General features: G+C 34.1%; 2 protein-coding genes across 4 annotated transcripts in view; one reads left to right on the top strand and one right to left on the bottom strand.

Annotated features, from left to right (window-relative positions):
• Window positions 1-6,980: 6,980 nt before the first annotated feature.
• LOC125682598 (mediator of RNA polymerase II transcription subunit 7-like) lies at window positions 6,981-15,420 on the bottom strand. 3 transcript variants are annotated; one of them, XM_048923265.2, is made up of 3 exons: window positions 15,246-15,420; window positions 8,243-8,370; window positions 6,981-7,565 (listed from the first exon to the last, which is right to left on the bottom strand). In XM_048923265.2, the coding sequence occupies exons 2-3, from the start codon at window positions 8,357-8,359 to the stop codon at window positions 7,023-7,025; spliced, it is 660 nt and encodes a 219-aa protein (XP_048779222.1). In that variant the 5' UTR covers window positions 8,360-8,370; window positions 15,246-15,420; the 3' UTR covers window positions 6,981-7,022. The 3 variants fall into 3 exon arrangements, with proteins under 3 accessions (XP_048779222.1, XP_056013012.1, XP_048779221.1); XM_056157037.1 differs by lacking the exon at window positions 15,246-15,420 and adding an exon at window positions 14,250-14,312; XM_048923264.2 differs by lacking the exon at window positions 15,246-15,420 and adding an exon at window positions 10,020-10,053.
• A 42-nt stretch (window positions 15,421-15,462) lies between these two features.
• The window catches only part of LOC125682596 (tyrosine-protein kinase Tec-like), a 31,937-nt gene continuing 29,593 nt past the window's right edge, over window positions 15,463-17,806 (top strand). Inside the window, exons 1-2 of the mRNA XM_048923262.2 lie at window positions 15,463-15,603; window positions 15,977-16,204. Coding sequence (XP_048779219.2) covers window positions 16,070-16,204 — 135 coding nt within the window. The 5' untranslated portion in view covers window positions 15,463-15,603; window positions 15,977-16,069. The remainder of the gene's footprint in view (window positions 15,604-15,976; window positions 16,205-17,806) is intronic.

Here is a 17,806-nt window from a genome sequence, read left to right as displayed (position 1 = left end):
CATTGTTTATGTTGATTGAGTAGCCTTTTGAAGGTGATATTAATTTTGTCTCAGTTCATCAAAGGCCATGATGGCTATTATTGAGTAACAGGAGGGGAGAAAATGCAACAGTCCTGACTGGGGGCATACTATAAAACCTGGCCTGGCCCCATTGGCCTGGCCCCAATTTTGGCCTCTAATTATGCTCCATCCCAAATTTTGGCCTGGCCTCAAAAGTTGGCCTGGCCTCAAATTTGGCCTCTAAAAATTTTGTTGGCCTCAACCAAAAAATTTTTTTTTAATTCAAATTTTAATTGATTTCATTGATTTATTATTGGTTTTAGTTTTTCAAAGTCCTAGCAGATAGGTGATATGTTTCTGTTGTTTTGTAAATGTGCACTTTAAAATAATCATGAACTACCACTAATCTGATTGATTTTATTAAAAATCTATTGATCAGTTATCAATCATTTTCTTTTCCCTTAATTTATATCTGTACGTACTAGTACACACTAAAACAGATTGTACAACTAATGAAACAATTGGCATATTGATTTTTTTTTCTTCAGAATTATGATTGATTTATTATTGGTTTAAGGTTTTCAAAGTTGTAGAAATTAAATTATTATGTACATTAGAATAAACATGACCAATCTGATTGATTTTATTGATTATCCATTGATTAGTTTATTGACAAAATTATTTGCTTTTCCCTTCTTAACTTATGTACTAGTACACCAAAAAGTATACTGATGAAATGATTGATTTAATGATATTTTTTGTATTCAATAGAATTCAATTTGATATCAATTTACAAATTTATAAAAGTATTACAATTGTGTTGTCATTATGATGAATTCGATTTTAAGTTCAGTGCACATTCAGAACAGAGCATGTGGTCTTAATGTTTTCAGTGTGCAGATACCACACAATTAGTGTTACTTGTTTAATTTCCAAAGCATGATAAATGACATTTTCAAAAAATCAAAATAAACACAGTGAAATGTTTGCTAGCATAATGATAATAGCCAAAGAACTAAAGATTTTAGATTTGTATTTTAGTGTTCATTTATCTATACTTTACCCTGAATGAACAATGTAGATTAAAACGGATATGATGTATTATAAATATTTCTTTATTTATTTCATAATTAATTTTCAATACTCATTGTAAAAGTGACAAGTTCCCATGCTATGAAGACCTGCTCTGTCAGGATAAAGGGAATATCTATCACCATATTAAAAGATGGTGATGAAAACTTTTGCTGAAGTTGGAAATTCCATTATACAGAAACAATGAAGCAGTCCAACATTTGCAAATAGGGTGTGTTTGATACAACAGAAAATTCTAATAAGTAACCCATTTTATGATTGTGCCTAAAGGTATACAAAACTGTCTGTCTGAATTTTCAAAATTGTGATTTTTTTTCTGGTTTTGTGATAAAGCAACAGTAAAACAGAACTAATTACAATTATTACATTGAATCTGTCCACCTTCTTGTTATCTTATATCAAAACCTGCATTAATTAGTTAACGAAAAAAATAATTGTACCTTTATCTAACCACTGCAGCAGTATATCTAAGCAAATATCAGATACATGTAATACTCATACTATTGTCTTTTAATGGAGAAAAAAGATTTATGCATCTACAAATTCACAAAGTGCAGCTTTAATTTTGTGCTTTACTTCTTAACGTTTTTAGACTATCGTCAAAATCATCTTTCATTCTGATAATTATTGAAAATAAACATTCTGTGCAGAGCTGTGTGACATTTCAAACTGTATATCATAGATTAACATCAACCTTGACTCCCTGTCAAGAACCGTGCTGTAGAATAATATGTTGTAAATAATCTGATATCCCATTACAGTACCAGTGTTACACGTTTATTATACCCCCCGCAACAAGGGGGGGGGGGGGGGGTTATACTGGAATCGGGTTGTCCGTCCGTCTGTAGACGCAATGGTTTCCGGGCTCTAAAGCATTATCCTTTCCACCTACCGTCACCATATCATATATATGGACTACCCATGGGATGAAGATGTTCCCTATCGATTTTGGGGTCAAAGGCCAAGCGCACTGGACATCAAAGTAGCAATATGGTTTCCGGGCTCTAAAGCGTTATCCTTTCCACCTACAGTCACCATATCATACATATGGACTACCCATGGGATGAAGATGTTCCCTATCGATTTTGGGGTCAAAAGGTCAAAGGTCACGCGTACTGGACATCGAAGTAGCAATATGGTTTCCATTTAAATTCTTTAACGGCTTTTTTCGTCGCATGGAGATGCTGTGTTCCTAGATAATCCATTTCTCCCTACAAACGAGAATACCCAAGGTTTGTCATGCCATTTGTTTTTTACACTCAGAAAAGAGGTAGTTTATACCTATTACCAACACCCTTTGGGAGATTGGGGGGGGGGGGGGGGGGGGGGGGGGGTGTTCTTATCAATGAGAGTAAAGGCAGTACGCTACATTGCACTGTGTGAAGTGTGATGATTCATCATTAAACTAGTGTGAATTTGTTTTTTAAATTCATTATCAATAAGTGAAGTGGATAATTAGCAAGATGAGAGTTTTCTATGTGCATATTTTCAAAACAACACAAAGATATCAATTTTGAAAATTCAAAACCAATAATAAGACAATGAAATCAATCATAATTCAGAAAAAATCAATAACCCAATAATTTCATTAGTTCGGTATACTTTTTTTTGCTGTGTAATAGTGCATAAGTTAGGAAGGGGAAAATTGTTTAATCAATAAATTGATCAACATATATTCAATAAAATCAATCAGATTGGTGGTAGTTCATGATTATTTTAATGTGCACATTCACAAAACAACAGAAACATATCATTCATGTTCAACAATTTTGAAAATACAAAACCAATAATAAATCAATCATTATTCTGAAGAAACAAATCAATACGCCAATCGTTTCATAGTTGTGTATATGTTTTTTGAGTGTACTAGTACATACAGATATGAAGGGAAAAGAAAATGATTTGATCAATAAACTGATCAATAGATATTCAATAAAATCAATCAGATTGGTGATAGTTCATGATTATTTTAAAGTGCACATTTACAAAACAACAGAAACATCATTTATCTGCTATATGACTGAAAAACTTAAACCAATAATAAATCAATGAATTCGATCAAAAATTTTGACTTAAAAAAGATTTTTCTTTGGGGCCAAATTTGAGGCAAGGCCAACTTTTGAGGCCAGGCCAAAATTTGGAATGGAGCATACTTAGAGGCCAAAATTGGGGCCAGGCCAGACCAATGGGACCAGGCCAGGTTTTATAGTATGCCCTGACCGGGATACAAACCTGAGCCCCCTGAATCTTTACTCGGGTATCCTACCAACTAAGCTGCTGTATCTGGCTACCAGTGATTGAATCTAACCACCAATTTCCTCCCTCAAATGTCTTCACATCTAAAAGATGTCAACCCAGGATCCTTATCCCGTGGCAGGAATTTTCACCTGTCAATTCCAGGGGCTGGTCTGCAGTAACAATTATAACTAGGGGAGAAAATGCTATGGACCAGACCTGGATTGCAAACCCGGGCCCCTGAAACTCTACTCAGGTGCTTTATCAACTCGGGTACCTGTATCTGGCCAATGGCAATCGAACCCTTCTGACTGCCACATTCCTCCCTACTTAAATGTCTTCACACCTTAAAGATTTCAACCAAGGATCTTTATCCCCTGGCAGACATTTTTACCTATCAGTTCCAGGAGGAACTGGTCTATGACACCAGATGTAACAGGAAGGGAGAAAATGCAATGGACCAGACCGAGATTGGAACCTAGGCTCCCTGAATCTCTGGTCAGGTGCTCTATGAGCTATTCGGCTACAGGTGAATGAACCCATCTGACTGCCACAATTGGAATTTGGATCATTTTAATAAGTAACAACACTGCTGGAGGATCACTATAGCATGTAGCTGTTCTGGAGAAGTCAATTTCATCTCGGCTATTTGCTCTGGAATGGAATAGCACTTCAGCAGGACCATTAAAAGAACATCTAAGAGTAGATGAGAAGTTGATTTTGTGTCAACCAATTAAAAACCATATACATGTACATTTTGTACATGTAACTAGAAATCTAATAACTTCAGAAAGTAACATTTTCTTTGGACCACTGGAGCAAAATTGTACCAGATGTGATTGGGGATGCAGCCACTCTGGAGAAAATAATTATGCAGTTGTTTACGGGTGACACTGCCATCAACAAAATTGGATACCATAATACTGTTATTGAAAGGCCAACTTATTATTACACTATCAAAACTTCAGAGCAGTTTAATAGTCAGGAATTTGTGTGAATTACCCAGCCATAACATATGTGCACTTCTCTGAAAACAATAAAGCATTCTACCTATTAAAATTGGCATTAGTTTGTCAGAGGTTGATAAGAAGTACATATATATCAGTTCATACCATGTATAAAAAGCATGTCTCTGAATTGTCAGCAGGATTTTGTTCCAACATAAAGAAGTAGCTTTGGGCATCACCAGATCTTGGGTCTGCATCATCTTCTACCTGTTTTAAAATACCTCTGTGGCAAATGTAGACTAAGGATCAAATGTTCAAAACAAGTCAATCATGCATGCACAGTATATGACATTTGAGATTGTGAGTTCAATTCCATTTGTGCCATGGTCGCATTAAACCCCAAGACATGAATAGGTATTGATTGCTCCTTTGCCAAATGCTTGGCATTCAGAAGTGGGAATTGCAGGTCATTTGGATATGACTTAAAATGGGAGTATCCAAGAATTTTCTGAGCCATGAAAGCATGTCTTATAAATACAGGGGGTTACTTTAACTCCATTGTGGCATCACATCAGACAGGGATTTCTCCACACACAAAAAATATCAAAACTTAAGTTTCCTGTTATTTGAGCAGTAAAATCTCAGATTTGACAAATATTTTTTGTTGTTGCTGCTTACACATGTATAACTCAATGACTATATATGACTACATATCTACAAACACATTGTTTGCTTCTAAATCAGGTCACCAAATGCTTCAACTTTGACCCAAATAAATATATACTCAAAGGTATAAAAGTTATTGTAAAATGATTGAACTTATCTACTGTGAATTTGTTGTCCCTTCTATATTTTATAGTTCAAGAAGGCTGCATGGAATATCCCTCAAAATAAAAGTGGAGACGGGGTCATCTCCTAAGTAGTCCTTGGAGATTAACAAGTATGACAATTCAAGATGGGCACATTTCCTGGCTCTGGAACCCTAAAAACTTACGAAAGCTCACTTTTGATTTTGGTCTCACTTTTATAAAAGGAAAATTCATTGTACAGCGAAAAAGTGAGATTTAGATCAAAACACATACACCCATGCAATGCTCATTTTGTAAACAAGAGCTTTGAATAATAGAAGTCCAATGTTTAAAAGCCTATTATGTTTAAAAAAGTAAAATTCATTGACATCTCACATTCAGGGAAGATAATTAAGAAAATGTCGTTCAGTAATTGAAAGTATTGTATATGAGGTGATATACCTTGAGCCTCTTCACATATTGAATTATAGAGTGCAGTGTGCCCCATGATATGTACTATGCCGGTGTGAAGAGGTCCAAGGTATATATCCCATATACTATACTACTTACAAAAATTTACAATCATATTTGTTACATACAATGTAATGTCATTATATTGACTGCATGTTTTGTTACTCAGCATATGAAAAACAACAAGCATTGCTGTGATGTCACAATCAATGAAGTTGAAAATACCAATCTGATTAAAATCAGATCCTCGATCCGCTCCTCTTTCTTCATCTTGTCGCTACTCGTGTAGCAACAAGATGAAGAAAGAGGAGCAGATCGAGGATCTGATTTTAATCAGATTGTTGAAAATACCATATTTTGATGACAATGTCCCAGGTGCTTGTATAATTTAAATCCCTGCACAAAAATGAAAATATATAAGAAAATAGCCTTTTTTTTCAATTGCTAACAATATAAAGAAAATATAAATGTTGAAAAATGTCCATGGTACTACATTGAAACAATACTTCCAATGTAATATATCAAGTGCCCAAATAGAGAATTTTGATGTCATACTTTAGAAAATTAGCTTTAAGATCAGTAATATCAACTTTCAAGATGATCAATCAATATCTTAAAATTACCTTCAATATCACATTTTTCTTCACAGATTTATTCTATTAGATGAAATGTATATTGAATGTGTAGAAAAGGGCCTATGATTCTGTTATCCAGATAAAACCACGAAGCTAACTGTTGCATGTATAATAGATGAAAATTACCTGTCAGTATGAAACGGGTGAAATAATGCATGATATGTCATACAGCCTCATAACTACATACGTGCAATGATTTAATAGCGTTTTTACGAGATGGAAAAAAATATTGTAATTCGGACCATACAGCTTTAAGAAATGATAAGAGGATGATAAGATCTACAAATTGGTATCAAGGTCACATGGCTCCAGTGACCTTGACCATAAATCTGGTATAACTTTAGAACTGGGACTGATAAAGACATGTAATCTTCAGAAATGATAAAAGGATGTAGTGACCTACAAACTAGTATCTCCAGTGACTTTGACCTTGATTATAAAAACTTGTATAACTTTAGAACTGGGACTGATAGAGACATGGGATCATTAGAAATGATGAGAGTATGTTGGGACTTACAAACTAGGATCAAGGTTAAGTGACACCAGTTTTCCGAAGAAAAAAAGGGGATTTTTTTTTTAAATTTCAAACTCAGTCTTCATGATCTAGATTTTTTAAATGAAGTTAAAATTTACATGGATTTTTTTAAGGGAGAAAAATAATATTACTCAGAAAACACCACTTTTATACAGCCAGTACTTCTTTTGGGAGGCTTTATAATCAGTAGATTATAATCATATCGTTAGAATACTGAACTATAAATTTATATTTTAATTCATTTTATGATTTTCATCAATCTGCATAAAACTTTGACTTGAAAAGTTCAATTTTATTCCAGAATCAAAGCTACATAGCATTATCCCATTCCATCTACAATGTCACACATCATTCTGTCCAGCTGATCACATGATTCTGTCTCCATGTCATAGCCATTGTGATGCTGTGATGCTTGCAAAAGTTCCGTTTTGACCAAACTTTTAGAGTCGAAGCTGAAATCCTCAGGCAAATTTTGCAAACTGGTCTGAATCAGTTCTTTCACTTTGTTTAAATGAGTCTCAAAGTTCTTCGATATTTGTGCTCGTTCTTTTTTCTGTCTCTCCATCATGACACGAAGGGTCTCTCGTGCCTGGTGAGGCCTGAACTCGTTAATTAAGTGATGCATGTGAATGAACAATAGATTCAGGTCTTCCAGTTTTTCTGTTCGCTTTGTGGAGTCTGGAGCTTTAATAAGAATGTCTATCAAGTCCAAGAAGTTAACCAGAATGGAATGATTCAGCTTCTTCAGCTCTCTTTTGTGATCATAATTCTGAGGATGAAGGCGCCGAAACCCCTGAGATTCCAGGGGTCTAATTATGGCATCATCTGCATTGAACTGTGCACCAAACATTGTGTATGTATCCTGAAACATTGTAATTCTTTTGTTGTGAATGTAATCCAGAATGCTGGAATCATTTATAATTTTACATAGCTGATACTTACATGAATACATTATAATATCATACGTCTAGACAAACTTGGATGAAATTCATTCGTGACAATAATAAGTAATCATGGTGTATACCAAACTCATCCTATTTTTTTCTTTGTTAATGAAATCCAAATCATCATTGATATCATACACTACAGAGTGAATATTATGGGTACTACTAAATGAAGAACTATATTTAAAAGTACTATAGAGTTATTTTGTAAAATATTGTGTTTATATCATATGACTTGTTTTATCATATTCATCATCCTGGTAATATTGGAACCAGAATTTTATAGGTTTTATGGGATTTAGTTGCAAAAAGGTGCCACATGAATTTGACTTTAATATTGATATTATATCGCTCAATGTAATTATGATAACATTAAAATCTAACTTAAATTCCTGTACTAAATTTATTTCCTATGTTCATCTTGTACCAGCACCTTATTTTTCACCAAAATATGATTAAAACCTATATAAATGTTGTTTAGATGATGAATAGGATATTATAATTATTCATATGAACTTCATTATACAAAATAAACCAATAGTTCTTTTATTTAGTAATAGCTAGTTTAGTTGAATAGGCATTTCTATATTCTAACCTGAATTGGAGGAGGTGGAAGTGGAGCCCGGCCTCTCTTAACATTATCATCTGTGTACATGTTAACATACTTGCTGGGAGGTAAAGGGAAGGGACTCACACCTTGGTTCTCTGCCATGATGTTGAAGGCTGGAAAACATAATCACGTAAAATACCATTTGACATAAAAAGCATCATTTGTCATTTCACAAATTATTAAAACAATTCGTGCACATGATGAAAGCATTTTGATGATGGTATAGTAGGCCTATTCTCTTTAGAGAAGTGGAGACATAGCCTACATCTAGTTTATGATCTACATGGACAGGTACAGTCCAAAGACTATTTCTACCTATGTAGCTACTTGAAGCTACCTACATGTAGGTATTTAAACTTAATCCAGGTAGCTATTTTTACCTAATTTTTCCTTTACTTGCATTTTGTGGCCAAATGCAGGAAACATGCACTTTTACATTAATGGTTTTTGGGGAGATTTTTCATGCATTTCCTCTACATTCTCCACCCTCATAAAGTATTCAAATTTACACTCCGAATTTTGCTGTGCACATGCACAACATAATACATAAAACGACTGACCTGTTTAAAAGATGAGCCTTAATACTATAATAAGAAATCTGCAGATATCTAGTTCACTTTCATTCTTAACTCAATAGTAGCTAATTTATTTTTTCCATTTCATTTTTATTTCATTTCATTTTTTTTTTTTGGATAAAGTTCTTCTTTCTCTTAGTTGTTTTTTTTTCCAATAGTAGCTTTTTTTTTTTTCATTGATAATATTAGTTAGTACATTAGTTAGAATACATATTTTCTTTTCTTTTTTATTTTCATTTTTCTGCAGATAACTAGTTTATTCTTAACTCAATAGTAGCTAATTCATTTTTTCCTTGTATATATATATTTATTTATATATTGTAAAGTTCATCTGTCTTCTTTTTCTTAGCTGTTTTTTTTTTTAAATTTGTGATTCATTTTTGTTCTGTAGTTCTTCATAATTAGTAGTAGCTTAATCCAATAGTAGCTAGTTCTTTTTTTCATTGATAATATTAGTTAGTATATTAGTTAGAACACTTCTATTTTATTTTATTTTCATTTTTCTTTATTTCTATAATCTTAATTTTTTTGTTATTGTTTTAATTTTGTATGTAGCATATAGTCTTCTTAATAGTAGCTAAAACTATATAGCTGATTGTTCATTTTTTGCTTTTTGCATTGATCTGTGCATTCGTTGATGTTTCATTATTTTTGAATATGTCTGAGGTAGAGTTTCCTTGTGGTGGCTGTCACTAAAACTGCGATGGGGACAAAAATAAGCTTGTGATGTGTGTGATAAATGGTATCACCAAAGTTGTGAAGGACTGAGTAGGGCAGACTTTAAGTATCTACAAAAGTGTCCCTTGTCATATATATGTGCAGAGTGTTGCAAAAGTGCAGATGGTGTGTTTGATTTTGATAAATCACTAGAAAGATTAGGCAAAGCATGCAAGTCTGGCAACATAGAAAATGGAATAAAGTTAGAAACCATTTTCATGCGCTCCCTTCCCAAACGACTGAAAACGGGGAAACCTCAAAACTTTAAGGGTGCAATGGTAAGGGATAATGTAGCCACACAGTTATTGGGAAGTTCTGACTACATTCCGGTAGTTGTTCGTGGGAATGGGAATTGTCTTTTCAATTCCCTTTCAGTCGCCATTCAGGGGAATGAAGCGTTAGCATCAGAAATTAGGGTCAGAACGTGCATTGAAATGTTTTATAACAAGGACTTCTACATCAATAATCACAAGGGTGATAGGCTATCATGTGTCTGTTTTCCTTATGAGGAAGCTGTTCGAGACTGCTGTCTCAATTTTCACTTTTCTTGTGGCTAGACAATGCATGCTGCAGCGTCTGTAACCTCACGTTCAATCAAATCTTTTTACCCCTCTGCAAATGGACTTATGGATCCTTCAGTAGCCATATTAAACTGTGAATTTCAACCACGTGCTCTGAAAAGCAAACACACTTTGCTTATATTATGGTCTAGCATGACACTTAGCAAAAGGTATTTTGAGGCAAATCATTTTGTTCCTTTGTTACTTTCAGCTGATGAAGTTCCAGTTATTGACTTGTCTTCAGACTCTGACTTTCCACCACTTCAAACAAATCTCTCAAGAAGTCATGATTTGTCATCTACAAAGCTTGACCACACCTACTCCTCTTCAGACATTGTGCCTGGGTTATCTGACTCACTTCCCTCTCTCAAAAGTAGTGTTTGTTCTGAAAGCCCTTTAAACAAAAACTCTACTCCAGAAACATTTGGCACCGACATTGAGACTGAACCACCACATTCTTCTGATACCACCATCAGCTCTGATACAAAACCTTTGTCTCAGCTTGACCACTCCTACTCCTGTTCGGACATTGTCCCTGGTTTATCTGACTCACTTCCCTCTCTCGATAGTAGTGTTTGTTCTGAGAAAGTTTTGAACAGAAATTCTTCTCCTGAGACAGAACCACCACATTCTTCTGATACCACCATCAGCTATGATACATCTTGTTTTCAAACTTCAGATGTCCACCCTCATGATCAGTCTGAGGATTCTCCTCCTGACGATTCTCCCCCTGACCAGTCTGTTATTTCATCTGAAATTGATCAGAATGACAGTGACATGCTTTTAGATGCCCCTTATAGTAATCCTGATCAGAATTTCTTGCAAGGGAGATTCCTGTCCAATGAAAGGCTTTTGGAATTGGTTTGTGAGGATAATTCAGAGTTCTTGGTAAACATTCCTGAGGGGTTGAAGGAAAATGTTTTCTTTGTTTGTGGGTCTTGGACAGGAAATTCACTGGAAACTGTAGAGTATATTATGAAAGGCAATTTTTTGGAAAAATTATACAAAAGCAAAGGGGTTTACTGCAAAAGTGAAAGAAGACGACAGGTCCCTCTAGACCCCCAACCTGACCCTTCAGAAATTTATGTCATGAAAAGGTATTATTCAAAATCTGCCAAATCACAAGACTACCAAAGGCGTATTACATGGTTTACAAACATTCCTGGGGACAATCAAAATTTTAAAAAATTATCAATTGTAGAATACCTGGGGGAATGGAAAGGGTGTCTGCCTCATGGAAATTCCAAAAATACAGAGCAACCCTACAAACGAACAACTGTTCAACAGAAGAAAATTAACAGGGAGGGGGTGAAACATGGCAAGCTTCCAATTCAAATTCTTTAACATGTCAATTCCAATGATCCTGAAAATCCAGTTGATTTAAAGGTCATTCAGAATGAAAAATACAGGTATGAAAGAAGTCAAAAACCAAAATTCGCTCATAAAAAAAACAGTGCAGATGATTTTCAAGTACTTATAAATCAATTACAGTCAGAGAAATTTATAAAATCAATTATTGCCAACAATGATCAGAAACCACCAAATATTATTTGCTTTTCGGATGAGCAATTGCTGGAGATGAAGGAATGTGCCTCAAATGGCTCTGTTATTGGAATTGATAGGACTTTCAATTTAGGAGCTTGCTATGTCACAACAATGGTATACACCAATCCAAATTTGGTAAAGAAAGGGAAGAACACCTCTCCTGTTATGTTAGGGCCTGTATTTTTACACTGGGATGGGGCATTCACAACGTACTGTGATTTTCTATCAAAAATTCGATCTGCTTTGGGTTTCGATCTGCAAGTTGAAAACTTAACTTTTGGCACTGATGAGGAACTGGCATTGATAAATGCCATAAAAACATTTCCAGGGTCAAACCACATACTTTGTTCCAGACACTTGCACGAAAATGCTTTGAGAAACCTCACAAAATTCAATGTTCCTGAATCCCAAAAAAAAATGCAATTGTAAATTCCATTTTCTCAAGTTCTGGTTTACTATGTGCAAACTCAAAAATCATGTATTTGGAAAAACAGCAAGAAATTCTTGAAAAATATCACGACATTTTGGCTTTTCATTACTTGTCAGAAAAATTACTTCCGACCTTGTTTGAGAAAGTGTTTCAGCCAAGACTCAGAAATTCCAAAATTCCTCATCTTTGGAAAAATAATTTCTGCGAGGCAATGAATAATAAAATAAAGCTTATTGGGGGACTGGCGAGTTTCAAAATTGCCTCAGTTAATTGAACGGTTAAAGGAGATTCAGGAGTGTCAATTGATGGATGTCAGAGGGGCACTCCATGGCAGGGGTAATTTTGAACTGGCCAAACATCTTTTTGTACCCCATGAGGCTTGGATTGGAATGAGTGAAGAGCAGAGGAAAAAATGGATGAATAAATTTTTTAAATTCCATCCACCATCAACCACCCAGTCATCAACAGATGGGTCACTTACCATTCCATCCACTGCCCGCATTGCAAAAAAACCGGGACAAGTAAAAAGAGTCAGAAATGCAAAAACCACCTCCATTCCGAACAAAAAACTTAAAATTCCTGTAGCCTCATCCCAGTAATAAATTGGAAGAAAAGGTTAATTATCAGGCGTATTCCTCCCCCGCTTGACGGGTGTGTGCAGGAATATTGCTTGGTTAGGCAGGGTGTAATTTGTCATGTTTTGTCTAGAAAAATTTATGTTCCTTTAATGATAATATGCTCAAATATTTTTATGCAGTTGTGTAAAAATATTTCCTAGAAAAACATACATATGAAAAAAAAAAATAAAATAAAAAGGGGCCTTATGTAGAACCACGTCCATGTCATGGGTCCTGGAAACACAGGGCCGTAACTGCCGATGAGGCAGACGAGGCAACTGCCTCGTCTGATTTTTTGGCAAAAAAGAAAATAAAATTATATAAATGTTATATTATAGGATATATGTTTAAAATGAAGACAAGCACCTTTGTCTTTGACACCATATTACGATTCTTTACATAGTACAAATGAAACACAAACATGATAAATTGGGATTTAAAAAGTGTCATTTTCAGTCGTAAAGTCAATCGGCGGCCCCCAATCCCCTGCCTCCCCTGATTTAGAACCCTACTTACGGCCCTGAAACACATTTATGTGGCTAAGAGTTCTACTCATTTAATGTAGTGTATCAGAATTTTGTATATATAACTTTAAAAATATGTTTTTATTTTAGATATACAATATATTATACATGTGAATGAGAGTAAAAAAAAACAACACCAGGATATGTTTACAAAACAGTCGCATCCTAGAGTAGAAATTAAAGAATAAGTAAAAGCTAAGAAAATGCATTCATATTGTGAAAAAAATTTGAGCATTCTGTATAAAACAACATGATATAGATATTTCAAAGAATAACAGAATGAAATAAATAAAATAAATTAACACAGAAACTTTATAGTTTTGTAATTTAATATGTTTATAAAACTTTTATTTACCAACCTAGATTTCATAATTATAAATGCATAAAAATAAAAACATAATTTTAAAGTTATATACAAAATTCTGATATACTTCATACATATATATAAATTCTTATTCAGTTTTTGTACTTAATTAGTTATTGAAGCACTATGTACAGAAATATGTACAGATGTTTCGTTGTTTATATCTATAATCAATCGTGGTGAACTTCTACGTGAACTTCTACAAAGACATTCACATTCAAAGAATTTTTTTCCATACATTATATATCCAAAATATGTGTTCTTAAACAAAACTAGATTAGAATGTCAAAAATATTCGTGGGCCTTAGACCTTGTACATAGGTGATACGCTGTTAGTAAGAGTTATCGTTCTTTGATTTTGTAAACGATCAAAATAACCTCTAAAATCATTATTTCTCTTTTTTCCCCTACAAATTATGTTTAAACAGTGATAATCTATACATATATGTTTTAAAACACATTCAAAATATCGTATTTAATGGTGGGACTTGTTTTCCTCCGTGGGACTCATGTGGGACTTGTTTTCCTCCGTGGGACTTGTTTTAGTATGACCCATTTATATTTTTATAAACAGGTAAAAGTAGGTAGAAGTAGCTACTTTGAATAGGTTTAAATACCTAGGTAGCTATTAATAGCTACGTAAGTACTTAGTAGAAATACTTCAAATAGTCTTTGGATTGGACCTGATGCTATGGTATGGCTATGTCTGTCCACTTCTCTAAAGAAAATATATTGCATGATATAGTTCATACACAAGGCAAGTCTAACAAGAAAAGTATCCGGTATTTGGAAATGCTAGCTGCAGATCTGTAGCTCTCTGGGAAAATATTAGGTATATCCCCAATATTTTCACAGAGTTAGTACACAGGGGCTCGTCACGAATATAGAATAGACGATGTCAAATTTTATTAAGACAAAAATTTCGTGACGAGCCCCTGTGGTTAGAACTTAGATAATAGATATAAATATAGTTAGAATAATCTAACTGTGTCTCGGGACAGGCCCTCACCACAGTTAGAATACCTCCCATATACCCGTAATGTAGCAGAAAATTGCGGAATCGCTCCAAAACGATTTTAAACTTATCAAAGAATAAACGCGTACATTTAAAGTTAAATTTATATACAACTAACCTCATTGGTAATTTGTAAGTCCTTAACACTGTAAAAAATCGTATAATAATATTGTAAACTCAACACTTTGAAATGTCACTTTTCTCGATTCGAACTGACTGCCATTTTTATTTCCAAAAACGAACGCTTACCTAATTTGCAAATAAGAACGGCCCAAGTGGGTCGTTAAGATAACTTTCCAAATGCATATGAGTGATGTGTTACATAATTTTACCGAAACATGCACTGTGTGCAATTTTCATTTTGCTACATTGCAGGTATATAGGACGCATTCTATCGTTAAATCGGGTCCGTAGGACATTATCATTTTAGCGATAGAACATTCTATCTAATATAAATACATCACTGACTAATACATGTACATTAGATCAGCAGCGAAGAAAATGCATAAATGACCAGTTTTCTCTAGAATAATCAAATATAAAGGAGGGTAACCCGCAAAGCGATAAAATAATCGCGAATAATTACATCATATGGATTAATAGCAGGTTAAAAGCATTAATTTAAGTAACCATTCTCTCACCTAAAATCTTTCTTAAAATAAAGGTAAGGCCGATCCCGACTATAAAAACTGTTACTGATTTATATGCTAATATGTTGGTCCATCACAGAATAATAGAATGATGATAATAAAACCAAACACTGCCTCATGAGATCACTTTCTTAATTTTGTTTTTTCAAATCACAGTCATCTTTTTTTTCTTTTTCGTTTTCTCTAAATTTCAAGGAATCTTCCTAAGGGAGATTACTCTCATTTCTTTTACACGATTGACTGCTCACTGTCTGATAACAGAAAATGCATCCGTGAGAAAATGGCCTCATCCGTCAGTTTCCGTTTACTTTATTTGGTGGGATGAACATAAAACACGCTAAACCGAACAGTAAGTACCTTAATTTTATTGTTTAATTTTCTTGTGGGATAACAACTTAGATCCGCTAGTAAGACGCACAAAATATTCACTTCCTGGACTGATAAGTTCAAAGTTGCCAAAGTTTATTGAGACGTTCTGATTAACTGTTTCGGAAAAAGGGAAGTGCTAATGAATATATTGGAGGAAACAAAGAGACAGTTTTATTTGTGACCTTTTCTGTATTCTGTCTCTGATGTATTATGTACAGACCTGATGAGTAGCAAAACCATCTTTTCTGATTAATGATAAGGTACACATGAATATGACACATACTTCAAGATCTTATACTGATAAAGTTATAAAGTCAGAATACACATGCATTATTTTGGTGGGTTTTTTTCAGTATCAGAAAATAGGAATGTATAGAAACTCACAAATGGTGATCATGAAGGAAATCTAAGCTGTATTTTTACATCAACAAATTCTTAAACGCAAAATGGGAGAGCAAAAGAAAGATTATATGATGAAAAGGGCTATGAACAAAAGCACCTTCATCAGTGCCTCCAACTACAAGAATCGCTGGTTTGTCTTAGATGACAGGGATCTCAAATACTTTGAAGGCACCCTTGATGTGAGTACATTATAATTAGTTCTATTGTAAATCATGTACATAACATAATGGCGCAATAAAAAATTTGTACATTTTCTGACATGTTTAAGCATAATTATTTAATTTTATAGCACACAATTTAGAATTTGACATACGTCCATGTAGTGGATTGATTGTATATAGTTTAACGTCCATCTCAAGAATTTTTCACCCATATGGAGACGTCACCATTGCCGGTGAAGGGCTACAAAACTTAGGCCTATGCTCGGTGCTTACGGCTTTTGAGTAGGGAGGGATCTTTAATGTGCCACACCTGTGACATGGGTCCTTGGTTTTTGCAGTCTCGTCCAAAGGACCTTCCCATTTAGTCGCCTCTTACAACAAGCAAGGGATACTGGGGACTTATTCTAACTCAGGTCCCCATGAGACTACATGTAGTGGAATACATGATGAATGGCTGTCTAGCATATAGCAAAGTATATACAGGTCACTCTTGATGGCTTGAACTTTGATCTCTCAAAGTGAAATCACGGTCCCAATTTTTTTCTCAATACAACTAAGCAAATTTAATTACTCTCAATCTCTCAAAGTTCTTGATCTCTCAAAGTGAAATTTAATTGGGTCCCATAAAACATATTTGATTATTTTTTACTCTCAATCTCTTGAAGTGGTGGAGTATACACCATATCAATCAAGTGTGTAATTATTTCCACTTTGACCTTACCTGGATATTGATGGATGCCTGGGGCTAGCTTGGCCTTGTTAATTAGGTGTCTACATAGGTGGCATGTCAGGAATGCTTCATGGGATGGATAGTTAAAATTGTTTAATTGGTCAGTTTTATCCCTACATCCATGCTTTGTTTTTGTTAATATTCACAAAGAGACAGTAATTTTGAGAAAATAACTTGAAACTTTGTTTTTTATTTTTTTTTAAAAAAATGATGCTTTGTGTAAAGCAACTGGAAATTGTTATGATGTACCCCTTGTAGTTAGTGAGTGTGAAACTTTATTATTTATGAAAAATTTGTCTTGAATGTAAAGATGTACGTGTACATCTATTTTAGCATGAAAAAAAAATTTGGACAAATAGATACATAAACTTTAAGCTATCTTTTTATTTATAAATGTAAGATAAGTTCTATATTGTTGAAATCAAATCATTTGGCAATGCTAAAAATTATGAAGGAAAAAGTGTCAAAACAATCCCAGGATGTTGTAAATTAATATGCGATCCAGTTACTATAAAATTTTAACCACAGTGGTCGGACCTCAAATTTCCAGATTTGACCCGACCTTCTTCGATCTCTTGAACTCTTAATCTTTCGAAGTTTTATTATGTTCCCTTGAACTTTGAATTATTGAATTGCACATGCACACACCCCTCTCATACTCACCCACACATGAACAGTCCTTTTACTATATCCCCTCTCACAATGAATTGGGAGGGGATAATAAATAGACAAGACTAACACAAAATGTTCTAAAATGTTATCATACTGCTAAAGATCCCATAGAGTGATCAAGTAGGAGAAATAAAGGGTGACATTTGGTTTAATCTTTGCAAGCCAATGGCTTGAGGGCATATCTATAAAAAAAAATATGCATGCATAGTTTAGTAATA

Source organism: Ostrea edulis, chromosome 2, assembly GCF_947568905.1.
Source record: "Ostrea edulis chromosome 2, xbOstEdul1.1, whole genome shotgun sequence".
NCBI lineage: Eukaryota > Metazoa > Mollusca > Bivalvia > Ostreida > Ostreidae > Ostrea > Ostrea edulis.
Note: the sequence above shows the minus strand (reverse complement) of the source record. Positions and strands in the feature narration are given on the sequence as shown.

What these genes read in the sequence shown, in the direction of transcription:
- LOC125682598 (XM_048923264.2), bottom strand. An exon ending in TTCCACCTCCTCCAATTCAG is followed by an intron (nt 7,566 to 8,242) that starts GTTAGAATATAG and finishes ACAATGTTTCAG; the next exon opens with GATACATACACAATGTTTGG.